We start from the raw sequence: 19,475 nt of genomic DNA, 5'->3' as shown, positions 1-19,475 counted from the left end.
AACAATAAATTAGACTTAAACTAAACAAGCGTGGGGTTTTTAAAATAGTGCTATTTAAGGGAATGTAATTTCATTTATGTAAAAAATGTCGGTTTAAAGACTGTTAGCACAAAATGTTCTGAGATGAACATAATTTTTTTCAAAATTTTTAAATTTAAATTTTTTATTTAAAATTTTTTTAAAGGGGCCCCAAAATTTTTATGTCTATATTTTTAGACTTTAAAATTAATAAATGACTGTAAAGAAATGCCAGAAAAAGAAAAAAAGTAATAGAGAGCAAAACAATTTTTAATTTTTAATTAATTTAAAACAGACAATTCAATCTACTTTTATCAAAGGGGTTATTACGGGTCATAGTTGTGACCACTGGCGGGCGACTTTTCCAAAAAGGGAATCCCCCGTTCACAAATATCTTTAACGATATTAATCATAAACCACACATCGGGACTTCCTAAAAAATTTCTTTTAATCTCTTACGCTAAATGCTCAAAGGCTTAACTTGAGTCTTCAAATTTTGAGAAAACTTTAACGAAAAAGTACGATACATTTAATTATAAATTTACCCGGAGCTCAACACTATCTAATACTATACACTTTCCAAGTAATTGTTTGTGAAAAAGTGCTCAAACGTCCACCGCAAAAACAATGGCGCCCACGAAATCACCATTATTTTAAAATTTTTTTAATTCATGTTTTGCCCCCTTTTTTAAAAAGGAAATATCAATCTTTTTATTTTAATTTTCCTTAAATTTTGTTTATTTAAAAAATTGTGTTTTTTCGTAAATAAATGACAAAAATATTAAAAAAGTCGGACAGGGAAATATTTATCATGGGAAAGGGAGTGTGAAGGTGCCTTTTTGTTTTCTCAGTGAGATGAAACCTTATTAAATAAAAATTTTCCCCAAAGAAATTTCTTTAAATTTTTAAATGTATGTTAAAAGGGAAAAAAAAAATAATACTTATATTTGTATAACAATAAAGCTTTTTGGAAAAAATTTTAAATTTTTAAAATCTCCAGGCCTTTTATTTTATTAAAACAAAAAACAATTATGCATCAAACTAATTTTTAAAGATTTATGCAGAGGGCTTTGTCGCATTTTAACACGGCGCCTAATGTTCCCCGTGGGTATTTACAGAAAAAACATAAAAAAGTGATATTCAACATTTCTTTCCTTCAAATAAATATCGTTGGCCATAAATTATAAATCTTTTATTTTACTCCCAATTAAACGTACACTAATGGGAATTAAACGTTAAATTAGCCCTTTGTTTACCAGCCAAGAGCTTAACCCCCGTCCAAATGTATTTCAAACATCCTGATCCGGCAAATTTTTTTCCTGCAGTATGACCATGCCTTAACTGTGTGATAATGTCCCTTTATTACAGAATCCTTAATCGAAGGGCAACGATTTTACATTACACAAATAACACAAACAAACAACAAAGGAACAAGACAGTTTAAAACGTCCCATATTAGTTTTTAAAGTTTTATTTTTAAATAAAAAAACAATCATTTTCCTTCGACATGCGCAACAGTAACAATTTTTTGACAACTTATTCAAAGAAATCTCAATATTTTCTTATGTTAAAAGAAAACAAAATAATTCAATCCACAAAATTTCGTGTTTAACATTTTACCTGTTATTAGACTCATATGTACATGATAAGATTCTGATACGCTGCGTATCAAAACTACGATCCACCAATGCTACAGTAACAATAACAATGCCTCATATTCATTAAGGTCCTGCATTAGAAACAATTTAGACGGTTGAAAAAAATGCCTGATGGATATACATCAAGAATAATATCAAAAATTGATATTGTCCCGGGTACAATATTTTTATTATTTGATAATACATTTCCAGTCACTTTCGTATGACGATTGATAATTAGGAAAGTAACGATACCTAAATATCAATTATTTCATTTCTAATTTCCAAAATGGTGCATCAAATAGTCTCTTACTTTCGAGTAATTACGGTATTAAATATTCAATTGGTTATTGTAAGTTGAATAAATGATAAATTCAGTGATAATGGAATTTTTATGTTTCAATCCATTACTAAAATGTAAGCGTTCATACTAATAAATCATCGGATCGAAACTCATTGTTCTTCCTATCAAGAAACACTTTTTTATTGTTGATATTTTTTCAAATGCAATAACCACAAATATAAAACGTTTAATCTTGCACAATATTAATCAATACTAACCGCAATTATTCCATCTGGCGTATAGATATAAATAATGACTTTCTGTTTTCTACAAACACTAATTTTGATTGTTATAATACAACTTTTATTATCATTTTTATGAAAAACTATAAGCATTATTATTAGTGCGCTATGTTAGACGTAGTTAAACTAAAAATCACAACTCATGACTTGCGACTTTTTAAAAGCAACGGATTTAGTCAATATAAGATGAAAATATAAGAAAAGTCATTTATTGTTGTCAATTTGAGCTGAATTATCCACTATTTGTGTTATAATGTATCACAGCACGTCTGTGTTAAATATTTCCAAATATACAAAAAAACAACAACTATCGCATATCAGTCTTGAATGTCATATGCATAGTCTATGCATATAAATGCAATGTTAATAGTTATGCTTTATATAGTAATGGTATCAATTTCTTTTGGTTTAAACATTTTTTTTCAAGGTAATATATACATGATAATAATTTAAAATTTCAGTAGGAAGGAATTGGACGAGAGCTACAATAGCTCATGGTAGTCATCTTCTTAATTAATTATTCAATTTCTTTTGATAGCGGCGTACACATTATTGTCCTTTATCCAAGTGAAAAGTCATCCAGATCTGTATACTGTGTTTTACTTGGATCGTCTTCAAAAAGTAGCTTTTACTTTCAACCGCGTTGCTGTACGTCCTGGTCGTTTGATGAAACTGTTCATATTGACGTATGTTCTAGAAAATGAAAAAATATGCCGGAAAATATTTGTCTACAGGAAGGGGGCATATATACGTTAAAAAACACAAAACAAATACAACAAAAGGTGCATATTATTAAATCATTTCAAAACTAAAGTGTAATAGTTTTAATCAATCAAATGATTTATTTGGTATAAACATTTAAAGAATTGTCTTCTATGTATTATGAAAAAGGCATGTATCTTATTTGTTATCGTTATTATACAATGTTTTACATTTTCATTATCAATCTATAGTACATAAGCTAAACTTTCTCACCAAAGTAATAGAAAAATAAATAAATTATTAAAATAATAAATAAATGAATTAATATATATATAAATAAAATGAATTAAATAAATAAATAAATAAAGAAGAAAAATAAAAAAAACTACTTACGTTTGTCCCTGTAATTCATTGCCTCTGTTTATGCCTTAAATACAAAACAATTTCTATAAAACAGATTTTGCAATAAATGCTATTAAGGTTATGTTCTATAATTTCAACATACTTGAAATGTTACTCATATTCATCTAATAGATATAAAATGCACTACTTGTTTGAGCACTTGTTATAGTAAACACTAATTATTAAAAAGAGATCTTACAAAAACAAAAGCGACTAGCGATAGATATATCGACAAATGTTATGCATTATAAAAGGGCGATGCTTTTGTTAAGCATTATCATTTGCATATGCACGAGGACGTGCTTAAAGACGGGACGAACGATGGACTTCAAAGACCCGAGGGCTTCTGCAAATGTAAATGCCCGAACAAAAAAAGATCAAAAAAGTATGCGCTCCCCGTTTCCTTCTCTACTTTTCATTTTCAGTGTCGGTTTTCAAGTTCCAGTGATATGCCATGTCGCATTTTCTTTTGATAATTTGGTACCAGGCAAACCGTTGCAGTCAGATGTTTTACATGGCGACCTGAGTCACAATTTTAGTAACGTGCAACAACGACTCTTCCAACAACGAATTTATCCAACATAATTCACAACAGAATTATACAAAGCTATTGAAACTAGGACTATCACTAAATGTGATTAATACCCCCGCAAGACTGCTTCGGAAATGAGGAAGTTACTAGAAACAAAACACTTTGTAAAAAATAATGATTGAGTTACGGTTGTTACCATTAGTTTTCAAGGTATGCATTGGGCAATAAAAAGTAACAAAGGGCAAACACTCTTAAATATGTAAAGAAAGAGTTATGGTTTATGTGCACTGCGCTTCGTCTCAATATCATTGACCAGTGTATGAAATTGTAATAAATTCCAACCAGTAGTTTTCAAGTTATGCTCTGGACAAGAAAAATAAACAATGGAAAAGTAGCAAAAGGCATTAACTCTATAATTAGTCTGGATAGAGTTATTATTCCTTTGCACTGTACTTCTTCTTACTATGCTTGACCATTGTATGAAGTTGTTTTGAATTCCATCCAATACTTTTCAGGTAATGCTCCGGACAAGTAACAAAGGGCAATAACTGTGTAATGAGTCAAGATGGAGTTATGATTCCAGTGTACTGCACATCCTCTCAATGTGCTTGATCATTATATGAAGTTGTTTTGAATTCCAAAAATAAGTCTTCAAGTTATGGTCCGAACAAATGAAAGCAATGGAAAAATTACAAAGGGCACTAACTCTTTAATTACTTTAGATAGAATTATGGTTCTTGTGCACTGCACTTTTCCTTTATTTGTCTGACCATTGTATGAAGTTGTTTTCAATTCCTACCAGTAGTTTACAAGCTATGCTCCGGACAATGAAAAGTAACAAAGGACAATAACTCTGTAATTAGTGAAGAGTTATGTTTCTTGTGCACTGCATTTCTTCTTAATGTTCTTGACCATTGTTTGAAGTTGTATTGAATTTCAACAATGACAATGACATGACAATGACAAAAAGTTTATTGACATATGGCCAGCGGCCCAAGATCAACAAATGACATAAATACATATAATACAATGCTTACTGTGATACAAGAGCATATATAGTTATATCAATACAGTAACTTTCTTATACAGAGAATATATCTAAAGTTGTTCAAGTATACGTTTTCTTTCTAATTGAGCATAATAAATATACATAGCAACATTTTTAATTAATGAGTGGTTTCTGCTACTCATCAGAATAACAAATGATTGAATACATTGTTTGTCATAAAACTTTTCTAGGAATAAATTGTGTTCGAATGTTTGAAAGTCTAGAACATTTTAATAAGAAATGGTACTCATCTTCTACCTCAACTTGACATAATTTACATATTCTTAAATGCTTCTCTACTCCATTGTATCGACCACGTTCAATTTCAAGGTCAAGTGCAGACGTACGAAATCGTGCCATGACGCTACGGAATTTACGTATATCTAATACATCAAGATACTGTTCATGGGAAAAGTTTTTGTTTGTACATGGCATAAAGACAAGTTTATGAGAATCGTTTATAAGAGAAATGCCAATTTTGTAAATATTCATCTCTTAATCTAGTTACAAACTGATTTATGAATAGATGCTCATTTTGCACATATTGATTGTCCCAAACATAACCCATACCATTTTGAATATAATAATGTTTTAACATCTGTAACCAGTTTTTCTTTCCATTATTTGATAGATACAATAGCATATTATAACATTTCTTTACTAATCTACTGTCAGGTAGTTTCACAATTTTGCACCAGTATCGAATAAACTCGCTTTGCAGCTGTAATATATAAAGGATGTCTTCCGCAGTCACCAAGGACAGCTGCATTTATAGTGTTTTTGTTTACACACATATATCGTTTACATGCATAGTTATGTATCAGTTCTATTGAGGTTTGGCGGTGAACGCCCCAAATTTCTGAACCATACAATAAAATTGGGCTTATTTTAGTGTCAAAATGTTAAAGAAAACACGTCTAGGTAACTGACCATAGTTATATAGTTTCGATAATGTGTGAATGAGTACACGTTTGCCTTTCGTTGCTTGTTCACTTGCCATCTTTGAAAAAAGAAAGGTTAGAGCTGAATGTAGTTCCTACATAAGAAAAACTTTTAACAACTTCTATTAGGGTACCATCAAAATTCCATTTTTCATGACGTGATAGGCAACCGCCATGTTTAAAACCATGATTTTAGTCTTATCTTTATTGACCTGAACACTCATATCGTCACAGAAATTCTTTAACGTATTTAGTTGCCTTTGTAGCCCTACTACAGTGTCAGCTGATAAAGCTAAATCATCAGCAAACAACAAACATTTTACTTCATATGTGTCTGGAAATAGCTGTATTCCATGAGTGGAAGAACTTTCGTAGAGTTTTACTAGCTCATTTATGAAAATTATGAAAAAAATTGGCGACCCCAAACAGCCTTGTTTGAGGCCCACTGGGCAGTTGAATGGTTCCGATAAACCATCAGTTGTTCTTACTCGGGCTTTAACAGACTTATACATCCCAGACATAGCCTGCAGCAGTTTGCAACTAAACCCATTATTAGTACAGGCAGCCCCACAATTTATCACGTCTGATTAAGTCAAAACATTTTCTTAAAGTCTACGAATGCCACATATAGCCGACCACATGGCCTTGACATCTGTTTGGAAATAATGGATTGGAGAACAAATGCATTGTCTGTAGTTGAATAACCCTCTCTGAATCCTGACTGTGGCTCCTGAATTTTTCGTATGCATTTACGTAGAAGTTAATTCTTTCTGGTGAGCACACTTGTATAGATTTTACCACATATGTCCAGTAATGATATTCCCCTATAATTTCCAGGGTCATTGACGTCCCCTTTCTTATACAGTGTAACAATAGTAGCATGGTTCCATATACTGGGAATTCACCCTGTATCAAAACAGTCTGTTGAATAGTCGAGTAAGTATGTGTATAAACATATCAATTCCAATGATAAAAAATTCTGGGATTATTCCATCTTCTCCCCCGCTTTACCACCTTTGAGGGATTTTACAGCCCTATAAATTTCTTCCTCTGTTATTTCAGAGTTAAAGATAGAGTTTTTTCAGTTTGATCTAATTCAATACCTTGTAAATGGTTCATTCCTTGCACTTTCGTCCAATGGTACTGTATGTGAACAAAATAATTCTTCAAAATAGGATTGCCATTCTTGTAGAGTAATTGAATTATTTACAGTCCTTCTCTGACCACATATAGAGTTAATAAGTTTCCAAACTTCAACTTTTAGTCTTTAAGTTATGCTCCGGACAAGGAAAATGCAACGAACTGCTGGACCGACCGACCAACCACCGGGTGACTCCTATATACCCAGGGGTATAAAAAGTAGCGTTTTTAAGTTTTATCATATAGTTTCATCTATCAGCTATATATAGTGAATATTGAATGAATGTAGATTTTATACTAAATTTATTGAAGGAGTTGAATAAAATCATAGTATGCGAGCCTCTGGCGAGCATAATATTGTTTATTCAACGAATTCAATAAATTAAGTATTAAACCTACACGAATATACTATGCTATTTGTCACGGTTCAGAACTGTTCACTATTTAGGGGAGAAGATGTGTAAGCGGCAAGATAGCTCAGTCGGTAGAGCCTCGGTACGGTTATTCCGAGGGTCCCGGTTCGAGTCCCGGTCAGGCTGCACATTTTTCTCACCCTGTGACATTTGTGCGCCAACTTGGGCCGTGACTGATATAGCTCAGAGTTTCATTTACATTGATCTGTAACTCTGTGAAATTCGAGGACGAATTTCAATTATAGCAGGGAGTATGTCACGGTTCAGAACTGTTCACTATTTAGGGGAGAAGATGTGTAAGCGGCCCGGATAGCCTCAGTCTGTAGAGCCGCGGTACGGTATTCCGAGGGTTCCGGGTTCGAGTCGTATTGAGTTGTATTGAATCTCAACTTTTAGTCTTTAAGTTATGCTCCGGACAAGGAAAATGCAACGAACCGCTGGACCGACCGACCAACCACCGGGTGACTCCTATATACCCAGGGGTATAAAAAGTAGCGTTTTTAAGTTTTATCATATAGTTTCATCTATCAGCTATATATAGTGGATATTGAATGAATGTAGATTTTAACTAAAGTTATTGAAGGAGTTGAATAAAATCATAGTATGCGAGCCTCTGGCGAGCATTATATTGTTTATTCAACGAATTCAATAAATTAAGTATTAAACCTACACGAATATACTATGCTATTTGTCGCGGTTCAAAACTGTTCATTATTTAAGGGAGAAGATGTGTAAGCGGCAAGATAGCTCAGTCGGCAGAGCCTCGGTACGGTATTCCGAGGGTCCCGGGTTCGAGTCCCGGTCAGGCTGCACAATTTTCTCACCCTGTGACATTTGGCGCCCAACTTGGGCCGTGACTGATATAGCTCAGAGTTTCATTTACATTGCTCTGTAACTCTGTGAAACTCGAGGACGAATTTCAATATAGCAGGGGAGTATGTCACGGTTCAGAACTGTTCACTATTTAGGGGGGAAGATGTGTAAGCGGCCGGATAGCTCAGTCGGTAGAGCCGCGGTACGGTATTCCGAGGGTCCCGGGTTCGAGTCCCAGTCAGGCTGCACATATCACATATATAAAATAAGAATGACAAATTGCTAAAAAAGTGTATTTTTTCAATGACATGCCTAAAGTGTAACAGTAGCATTTGCAATTTTACAATTTTGCCGTGTTGGGCTTTCTTTAGGGATTCTGTTTATCACTATTTTAACGCTATGTATATATATCGTACACATGACATCACGTCATATTGGTGAAATAAAAAATTCGTATTTTCATATTCCGTATTTGATTGTAAAATCATATTTTCTGTATTCTCACTGGTGTCTTGCCGGACTACTTTTTCTAAATTCAGCCAATACACAAAATGTAAGGAGAATACTTTCATAGTGTAATATCAAATAGAATTATGTATATTATAAACAGAATTTCTTTTTTCTCTGAATACAAGATTTATGTTCAACTTGTCATAACGCCACTCATGAAATATTTATTTTCATACCACTCGACGAAAATAAATCATGTATTTATAGGAAAAACTGGAATATTATCTATATATTGTAAATGTTCAATTAATACCGCATAGTTATTTGTTATACATGTTGCTTACCTATATTTTTCATCATCAAAGTGCTACTTCGATTTTTACTGAAGGAGACATTCCGTTTCCATAGAACGGTTATTGAAGTTGCGTAAATTGTGAGGATAAGAGAAACTGTTCCTAAAACTATACCAATTGTCAGTGTATCACCATCTTTACAATCCTCTTTTCTTACTTGTTGTGAAGCCGGTTCTGCAATGGTTCAGTACGTTTGTAAATTACGTTTGGGCAACAGATTATTACATACTGAACGAGTTAAAACCGTAATTATGATTTCCAGTGTGTTTGTAGCTGTTCTGGTTTTTTTTTGTATTTGTCTTGTCATTTGACACGTGTGTAATAGCTTAACTTCTTAATATCGAATAAAGAAAACACATACATCTCGTCAAATGTTTAACTATAGTGATACTGGTTTCAGTTCTCTTTTTATATCGCTCTACATTTTATGATCTTATTTCCAACATTTTTCATTTGCAACATATCAATTTCAGACTTACACGTACTTTCCAGAAACAGTTTTTCTATTCATTGCATTTATTTGCCAATTGATTGCTTCACCAATTGTATTAATATTTTACTTTATATGAATCTGCAGTGTCTTCTTTGTAAACAGTCTTCAAACATTCATACATGTATGTGTTCCTCTATGTTTCGACAAATTTTAGATTTTCTATGTCAATGGTTAAAAATATGGCAGTAAGCATATATTGTTGAGAGTTATAATATTGTTTTTCAATAAAATCCAATTTCATTTTGATGTATCTATTTATATCATTTAAATGGCTAGGACATACGATTTAAATATAAATAAGCAGTGTCGAGTGTTGCCTGTTCAAACATTTTTCAAATATAATACCATCAGAGTTTTTAAAAAACTTACCTTGTTGTAAGAGAGAAAAATACTGATTATAAGTCCCAATACTGTTTATTGTAGTAACACGATATTGTCCGTAATCATTCTGAGAAACGCTAAATATTGTGAGATTGGTCTCTAACCCCGAAGACGAAATTTGAAAATCTTCATTTGTTAAAATTTGTAACCATCTTGTATCTCTAAAATTGTACCAAGCAAACCCTTTTGGACCAGGCTCTGGATGCGCAAGAGCCTGAAATGTCAATGTGACAGGTGCGTCCAGTGGAACTGTGAGCTTTTCTTGAATTTTCCGTACTGGGCGTGGTGAACCTATATTATCAAAATAAATTGTTGAAATGTTAATAAAACTTATAATTTTCAAAAGTTGTTAAGAAATAGACACACAGCTTAACAAGGGTAAGTCGGACGGGGGATGCTCCACGAATAGGTTTAAAACACTTAGATTTAGTTTCTTGTTGATACATCTTGTAGTTTTAGAATGTCCAGGACAAAGTTCAAAGGTTAAAAAAGACAACTCCAAATTTAGGCAAGGCAGCGTTACGGTTCTTATGCACTGCGCGTCAATAAATAAGATCTATCTACCTACTAAGTTTTATATTGACACCTTATGTGTACCCAGAAAAAATGTTTAAAGTATAAAAATGAAATAAAAGCAAATCAGAGTTACAGTTATAATGCTGGACAGATTAAATTAAGTGTCATAAAGTAATGACGTAACAATGTTTATGTGGTAAAGAAATTATTTCAATTCATTTGACATTATACCAAATACATCTATTAAATATAGACTTACAGTTAACAAACATTGATATATTTCCGCTTGATGTATTCATGTTCCTATTTCTCACTTCACATTTATATTCACCGCTATCATAACAATTCACTGTCTTGTGGATAAATTTCAAAGAGCTGGCATTTTGTTTCTCTTGTAAGATTTGTCCATGATGAGTTATTTTGATGTTTTCAGCAGGATCCCCACTGACTGTACATGTAAATATTATGTTAAATTCCAGCTCGTCCACGGTAACAACTGTCGTATTGACATGACTTCCAATATAGAACCATTTTAAAAACGTTTGTTCTAAAATGAATTCACAAAATTAAGTTATATTAACATTTCCATATATTGCAATATTCATGATTATCACATCTAATGTTTAAAAAGAATTTGTTATGCAATTGTTTATGTTGTTTAACTTTTTTAACCTTTTTACATGTGTTAATTAAATGAGTTTATACCTTTATAATTACATTTAAAATAAATATCAAGAAACCGAAACATAATAATTTTACCTATTATATTAATTGTTACAACAATATCTGCAGCTTTCACATAGATTGAAGCATCATTATTTTTAGCTTCGCATTTATAATCTCCTGTCATATACTTGTTTACTGTTCCGATATACATTACAGCACCTGTTGTATTCATCACTAAACCACTTGTAACATTAAGCCATGCGTAGGAGCATCCAGGATAACATTCTGCCTTACATTGTATAATCAGAGATTTTTCTTCTAACACATCATATGGTGATGTTACGTTCAAGCTGACTGTATTTGGTCCATCTAAAAGCATTAAATTGAGGATATTTGTTTAGTGGCGCAGGCACGAGTGAAATATGAACTTTTGGTGTTCACAAGGTGAAATATATTTCGATTTTACATTAAACTAAACAAATTTTCTTTTAATAGTATGCAAACAAACGTTTTAAAAAGACATTAAACCTAATACTGAATGAAAAGCGCGCCAAATAATAATACAATATGACGTCATTTACGACGTCACGTCATTAAGTTGGTTCCCAGTACTGTGCACGCTGGTATTTTACTGAAACAACGTAAGGGGCTTAAATTCAAAACTGTGAAATTATCAAAGTGGTAATTTCACTGTTTCAAACAGTGGAATTACCAGTTTTATATCACTGATATATTTCTATAAACCACCGAAAAGCATGTAATAAAATGATTTACCCTCGTAAATGTCTAAAACCTTTTTACAAGGTTATAAGATATTCAAAACTAATACTAAATACTCTAATTGAAATCCGTAATTGTATATCAAAATCTGTTACACGGAATCGTTCGTTAAACAAACAATGCACACATTTTTTTTCAAAATTCGAGGTACGATGAATCATAAACATATTTATATATTAACGCATTTTAGTATCTAAAGAAAGTATTTCTGTTATAAACTTAGAGATAATATATAATAAAATTCATGTTGATAATATATTTACATCTAACATTGACAAGAGTTTGTATTGTTGTTGAAGGAGATGAACTCCTTTCAGGATTTTTAGCTGAACAAGTGTACAATGCAGCCTCTTCACGGTGTAGTTGCCCAATAGATAAAACACTTGTACTACTGACAGTAGTTGTCTGCTCTTGTCTTGTCTTTCTCCATGTGTATGTGCAATCAGGATAGCACTCAGCAGAACACGTGATATCATTTAGACTCTGTCCCTCATTTTTGGTGTAATTTTGAGTTGATGGTGATAATTGAGTTGATGACTGGTATGGTCCATCTTAAAATCAAATAAACAGATGAAAAGCCTGACAATAACTAAATACATCATAACGAATAAAGTCATACATTAAATTGGATATATGCATAGTGCATCTATCATCATAAGTCGGTGTTATATAACAAAAAAGTTAAATGCAGTTTTACCTACATACAATATTCTTATAAAAATAGCTTAAAGTACCTATATCCTAGTAAAATACTTATTATAATCAAGGAATATATGAGAAAAACTTAGCCAATATTATTGTGCGTAATGTAAAATAATTTAATTTTCAAGAAGGAACAAAACGATTCTAAAAAAAATAACTATTGATTAAAGTGAAAAGAAAATCAGTTAAATAATAAAGTATAGTATGGTATGGTATGGTATGGTATGGTATGATATTGGATGGTATGGTATGGTATGGTATGGTATAGTAGGTATGTTATGGTATGGTATAGTATAGTTGGTATGGTATGGTATGGTATGGTACGGTATGGTATAGTATAGTATAGTATACTATGGTATAGTATAGTATAGTATAGTTTAGCATAGCATAAGATAGCATAGCATAGTTGGTATGGTATGGTATGGTATGGTATGGTATGGTTTGGTATGGTATGGTATGGTATGGTATGGTATGGTATGGTATGGTATGGTATGGTATGGTATGGTATGGTATAGTATAGTATAGTATAGTATAGTATAGTATAGTATAGTATAGTATAGTATAGTATAGTATAGTATAGTATAGTTTAGTATAGTTTAGTATAGTATAGTATAGTATTGTAATAATAATGTCATAAATACTGCTATTATGTTGAAGTTAATATACAATGTCATAAATAATGGTATTATATTGAAACTGATAGACAATGTCATAAATCAATACTGCTATTATATTGAAGTTTAAACTTAATACACAATGTCATGAATACTGCTATTACATTGAAGTTAATAGACAATGTCATGAATACTGCTTTTATATTGAAGTAAAAAGACAATGTCATGAACACTGTAAGAGTTATTTTGTTGACGTTAGAAGACAATGTCATAAATACTCCTATTATATTTAAGTTAATAGACAATGTCATGAATACTGCTATTATATTGAATTTAATATACAATGTCATAAATACTGCTATTATATTGGAAAGAATAAACAATGTCATGAATACTGCTATTATATTGAAGTTAGTAGAAAATGTCATTAAAACTGAAAACTGCAATTGTATTGAAGTTTGTAGATAATATCATGAATACTGCTATTATGTTTAAGTTAGTAGACAATGTTATAAATACTGCTATTATATTGAACTTTTGAGGCAATGCCATGAATACTGCTATTCTTTTGAAGTTAAAAGACAATGTCGTGAACACTGCTATAATATTGAAGTTAATAGACAATGTCATGAATACTCCTTTTATATTGACGTAAATAGACAATGTCATGAATACTGCTATAACACAGTGTCTATTCTAGGAGGGGTGGGGGATTCACCCCTATTTTTGAGAACTTCCCCCTATTTTTCCAATGGCAGGGGGAAAATTTAGAATACTGCTATTGACAATGCCATGAATACTGCTATTATATTGAAGTTAATAGACAATGTAATGAATACTGCTATTGCATTGAAGTTAAAAGACAATGTAATGAATACTGCTATTGACAATGCCTTGAATACTGCTATTGACAATGCCATGAATACTGTTATTATATTGAAGTTTGTAGACAATTTCATGAATACTGCTATTATATCATGTATATTGAAGTTAGTAGACAATGTCATAAATACTGCTATTATATTGAAGTTAGGAGACAATGTAATGAATACTGCTATTGTATTGAAGTTAATAGACAATGTCATGAATACTTCTGTTATATTGTAGTTAGTAAACAATGTCATGAGTACTGCTTTTATATTTAAGTAAGTAGAAAATGTCATCATAAATACTGCTGTTATATTGAAGTTAATAGACAATGTCATGAATACTGCATTTTTTATTGAAGTTAATAGACAATGTCACAAATGCTCCTTTTATTTTGAAGTTAGTAGACAACGTCATGAATACTGAATACAGCTATTATATTGAAGTTATTAGAAATATCTTGAATACTGCTATTATATTGAAGTTAGTAGACAATGTCATGAATACTGAATACAGCTATTATATTGAAGTTATTAGAAATATCTTGAATACTGCTATTATATTGAAGTTAGTAGACAATGTCATGAATACTGAATACAGCTATTATATTGAAGTTATTACAAATATCTTGAATACTGCTATTATATTGAAGTTAGTAGACAATGTCATGAATATTGTTGATATATGGACATAACCTATTACAAATGCTTGATTATCAGATATATATTTTGGGCCGGAGGCCTTTAATCATGAAATAAAAGAGTTGAGTTGAGTTGAAAAAATTAAATTTAATGATAACTGATCATACTGCTAAACTGAACGAAAGCACACACACTTATACAGGCATATTATCACACCTCATTCAACACATTTCTGAAGATTTATAATAATTTGTCTAATTATACTTATAGTTTTATAGTGTCTTTGCTGATGTCATATGTTTAATAGCATAATGGACATAAATTTGTAATTTATTTCGGAGTCACTAATTTTAAATAGAATGTCCGATAATATAATGATAAAAAATGATTAACTAATGTTGCCATTTCATGATATTGTTAAGCTCAATTAGTCAAATTATGTTGGATTTCGGGCAATGTATGATTAAGGGAAATAGCAAAGATCACGTGTTGGCTAAAGATCCCTTAAATACTCAACCAGTAGCTTTATAGTTAATAAATAGTAATTCTTAACCCTGAATGAGTTAATTTTTCTCTTCTGAACCGTCACGATCAAGCTGTTCTTCTTAGACGTAGACGTTGACATTATAGATTTACAAATTCATACCTTTGAACAGGAGATGATGCTCTATTTTTATGACTTGCAATGTTTGCAATATTTGACTGTCACATTTTTCTTGCTTGTTTGCTATGATCTTCCACATGTTTGAGATATATACAATCGGGTCAATTCACAACGAGAACATTTTCCTCAGTTCTTTTTAAAATCCTGATCGATTACTTAAAGGACGTAAAAATATTTAAAGACTGCACTTACTCACTTGCACCTTACTTATTACAGTGTTCGGTGCAATATAATCAGTAATGTGTCAATGTCGCCCCGTTCAACCAAACTAAATGATACTTAACAATATTTCCCTTGCATACATTTAATACAAAAGATAATTATAGACTTTATCCGGGTCCAAATTTATGTCCCCGCAAGTCATATTTAAGAGTATGTTATCGGAGAAAACAGTACCTCTTATAAATATGAAAAGGTACATGTTTATATCTTCATGAAACAAATACCTTTATCATGGTAAGTGAACGTACTTAATAATTCAATAATAGCAAAAGAAAAATTTATACGATTACCAACAAGAATTTAAAAAAAACAAAAACAGCTATACAAATTGTTTACAAAAAGCCATTTGCTACGCGGGTGCAAATGTAAATAAAACAGTTATAAATTAATCATGTATAACTGAGGCTTAAAAATATACAGTATGGTTCGCAGAATTGAACACCGGTAAAAATATATACCGGAAAAAAAGTCCACGTGTTTAAGTAAAGATATATTTATTATAATATCAAAAAGTCAAATTAGTTACATATATTCGGGTGATCGATTATGTGTCCGATATAACAAATTTTACCGTGACTTTAACCTGCTGAACGCGATTTTCATGTGCACACACGGATCAGTAGATGCATGTATATTTTATGAAACTTTTCAGTGTCATTCTATGGACTTCCATTGCATTAAGAAAATACGTTTAATTTATTTTTAATTATTTTTAGTTTGCCTCAAATTCCGCAAAAGTTTACGAACGTACCATTTGCGTATAACGACGAATGCCGTCGCTATTAATATCGGATGTTATACTCGAGCTATTCTACACTTTAAGCAACGTTTTCAAGCAACAGGCCTATAGCAGATCGTGGACTTCCACGTGTCACGAGGCTAGTCCAAGAATGCTATATGAAATGAAACAACTTTTACACAAGCCGACATCAACACGCTGATACGTTGAATGTATTTAGGAGAATAATCAAAAGTATTGATAACATGTTTTTATATGAATGTTACTAATCCATGTATGTTGATTTCATTCTTATTATAATGATTTGCTTGTGAATATTTCCTACTGCATGTATAGTAAGTAAGTAAAGTAATTGCATTTTATAGTCTAAGTTTCATGCTTACGCACGTTCACCGACTTTACAGCTATTACCCCTGGTCATCGGGCTACTCGTATCTATCTATCAATCTCCCTGGGGAGTCTTTTAACTCCGCTCAGTGCAGCCGACACTTGGCGCAACGGAATTATACCACCCTCGCAGGTACCCATTTACACCTGGGTGAAGTGAAGCAATCGCAGGTAAATTTCTTGCTCAAGGAAATTAGCAGTGCCCTGGTGGGGTTCGAACCCGGGACCTCTCGATCCCTAAGCGCGCGTCCTACCACTGGACTACTGCTCCTACATGAATTTTTTCATATTGCTGTTTTTTTTGTTTGATTTAACATCATAAATACGAATACATGAAATTGCTTCATTGCACAAGATACTCAAAAATGTTATATATGTCTCTAATTGCACATCAATTACTATTACTTCTTTTTGCATTAAAATGTATGTATATTCCATCATGTTTTCTTTTAGTTTGTTTATCCTCCATTTTCATGATGTGCAGCTTAATTATACTTCTAAGGGGAATAGTCTCTTTCATTCCGTACCTATGATTATAAATTTGATTGTAATTGATTATAAATTATTTAAGTCACTGTTTTTTCTTTCACTTTCACATTTTCAATTGTTTCCGGTTCGTTTCTAAGGACGACCAGCTACAGCTTAATTTTTGATTTTCTTATTCGAAAGAGTATTTGTTTAAAACGATGCCTTAATATTGTAACATAATTTTTGGGGTCCATCTTTATTATTTCATAGGTCTAAGAGTCTATGTAATTCAAACAATATGTTTTGGTCGAACCAACCAAATTGGGTTTTAACCACAACCACTTTGGTAAACCAACAACTCCAACCACTTTATTTTGGTTTGGCTGTATTTGAGGTGTATTTTGGTTATAAAAGGGCCCAGATTTTGGTTGAAGAGCTCAGTCTTGACCAGAACTTCAGAGGCAAAACCACTTTTGAATTACAATTTTGGAGGAAAACAGCCGTCTGCATCATTATGTATAAATGAATTAAACTATTTCTTATAAAATACAATTAATTTATTCAGAGTAAACAGTTCTGAGCTATTTTTTAGAGATTGTTTTTTTACTACACATCTTTAACTAACAATTTACATCTTGAGAATATAATATTCAAATGGTGTTTAAGTGTGTGTAACACCGCACATTGGGGTCAAACGCAATTTGGGGTCCGACCCCAAAGTGCGTTAAACTTCGCACCGCACTTTGGGGTCCAACGCACTTTGGGGTCAAAATCGAGAAATTGACCCAAAAGTGCGTTAATATGCTACATATCAACGCACTTTGTGTTCGAGAGGTCTAAAGGTGTCATCTGAGTTCTGCTTGAATACAGAGTACTGACCTATTTTCTATCTGCGACATTGGAGTATTTGAGGTGGACTTCAAGATGGCGGTCAATACTTTATGATGCTTAAGTGATAAAAGTTTCATTAATTTTACCACCTGAAATATCTAAAAATTGTGTTCATATAACAAAATTACAGAAAAAAAAATTACACCTCGTGTTTCGGTGCTCTTTCTATTACTTATATGTATTTTATATATCTTTTGTTTTTTATTATTATATACTGTTATATTAGTGTCTATTTGGAAATGGCTATTGATTGGTGATCAGTTATTATTCCATGAAAATGCACCACTCACCCCCACCCCCTGAGAATTGAGAATAATGAAACTTAGGTCAATTCCTTAGCACATCCAGATAATGTGCAGAACTTATATGCGAGGTGTGCTGGCTCAAGGTCGGCACACATACAGGTCAAAGGATAAAGACTTAGGTTTCATGTCCGCTTCTGATCTCCGAAACCCGATGAAGGATTTTAAGGCACCTTGTGACAAATGTTAACTACATCGAGACCATATGCAGAACCTTTCATTGGATTACCGCGGATACTTAAAAGTGTTGTCATTTTTTGATACCTCCAAAAATGAAAATGTTTGTATTTGCAAATAGGGTACTGTTATTTACAGATGGCGAAGTGTTTGAAAATGGTGTTTAACACATGGTGTAATTATCTAAACTTCTACTTTGCGAATGGCGTCATGTAAACATATGTACAAAAAAAATAAAATAAAATATGTATGCAAACTAAAAATGAATATGTATGCAAAACTAAAGTAAAATATGTATGCAAGCTAAAAAAGAATATGTATGCAAAACTAGAAAAAAACATGTATTCAAAACTAAAAAAAAATATGTACGACAAACAAACAAAAAATATTTACGAACAACAAAAAAGTATAGAAAAATACAAATGTCACTTTAATGCCACCGGCCAAAATACTCTAGTACAGAAATTGTGTATTCCTAGAATTAGAAGATGCTGCGAAAAATATCCCGTTCTGTCGGTCATTTACTTGATAACTTTTGGTGCCATATTGAGCCCCATTTTAAATATGTTGGGAATGAAATAAAATTCAGTTAATATTTTTTTCCAAAGAATTATAAATATACTCTATTGCAATGTTCTGGTGAAAAATCAAGTTTTTCGATCGGACTATCAATAGTCATTTTTACAAATACATTATTCAGCTTATCAACAAACTTACGGGGTTTTTGTAAGCTCCGTAACAACCGTTCGCCAGAGGCTTTTTTATGGGAAATCTTACATACTTCTTTAGAAAGAGAAAACATGAATTTTGTAATGTTAAAATAATGGTATCATAGAAATGTAAGATGCTTGTCATCTGAATGAAGTAGCGATAGCTATGAAATTATTCGTCATAAAAGTCAAAACACTAGTATTTGACTTCCATATAAAAT

The 19,475-nt window shown here is 31.9% G+C and overlaps 1 protein-coding gene across 1 annotated transcript in view; it reads right to left on the bottom strand.

Annotated features, from left to right (window-relative positions):
- Positions 1–2,872: 2,872 nt before the first annotated feature.
- Positions 2,873–19,475, bottom strand: part of LOC132753244 (carcinoembryonic antigen-related cell adhesion molecule 5-like) — a gene marked incomplete at its 3' end in the record, with an annotated part of 47,667 nt that continues 31,064 nt past the window's right edge. Inside the window, exons 5-11 of the mRNA XM_060743682.1 lie at positions 12,134–12,421; positions 11,184–11,459; positions 10,684–10,971; positions 9,897–10,199; positions 9,026–9,208; positions 3,336–3,369; positions 2,873–2,933 (exon numbers count right to left, since the gene is read on the bottom strand). Coding sequence (XP_060599665.1) covers positions 2,873–2,933; positions 3,336–3,369; positions 9,026–9,208; positions 9,897–10,199; positions 10,684–10,971; positions 11,184–11,459; positions 12,134–12,421 — 1,433 coding nt within the window. The remainder of the gene's footprint in view (positions 2,934–3,335; positions 3,370–9,025; positions 9,209–9,896; positions 10,200–10,683; positions 10,972–11,183; positions 11,460–12,133; positions 12,422–19,475) is intronic.

This window comes from Ruditapes philippinarum, unplaced genomic scaffold (genome assembly GCF_026571515.1).
Source record: "Ruditapes philippinarum isolate M1 unplaced genomic scaffold, ASM2657151v2 ctg4705_1_1_1_1, whole genome shotgun sequence".
NCBI lineage: Eukaryota > Metazoa > Mollusca > Bivalvia > Venerida > Veneridae > Ruditapes > Ruditapes philippinarum.
Note: the sequence above shows the minus strand (reverse complement) of the source record. Positions and strands in the feature narration are given on the sequence as shown.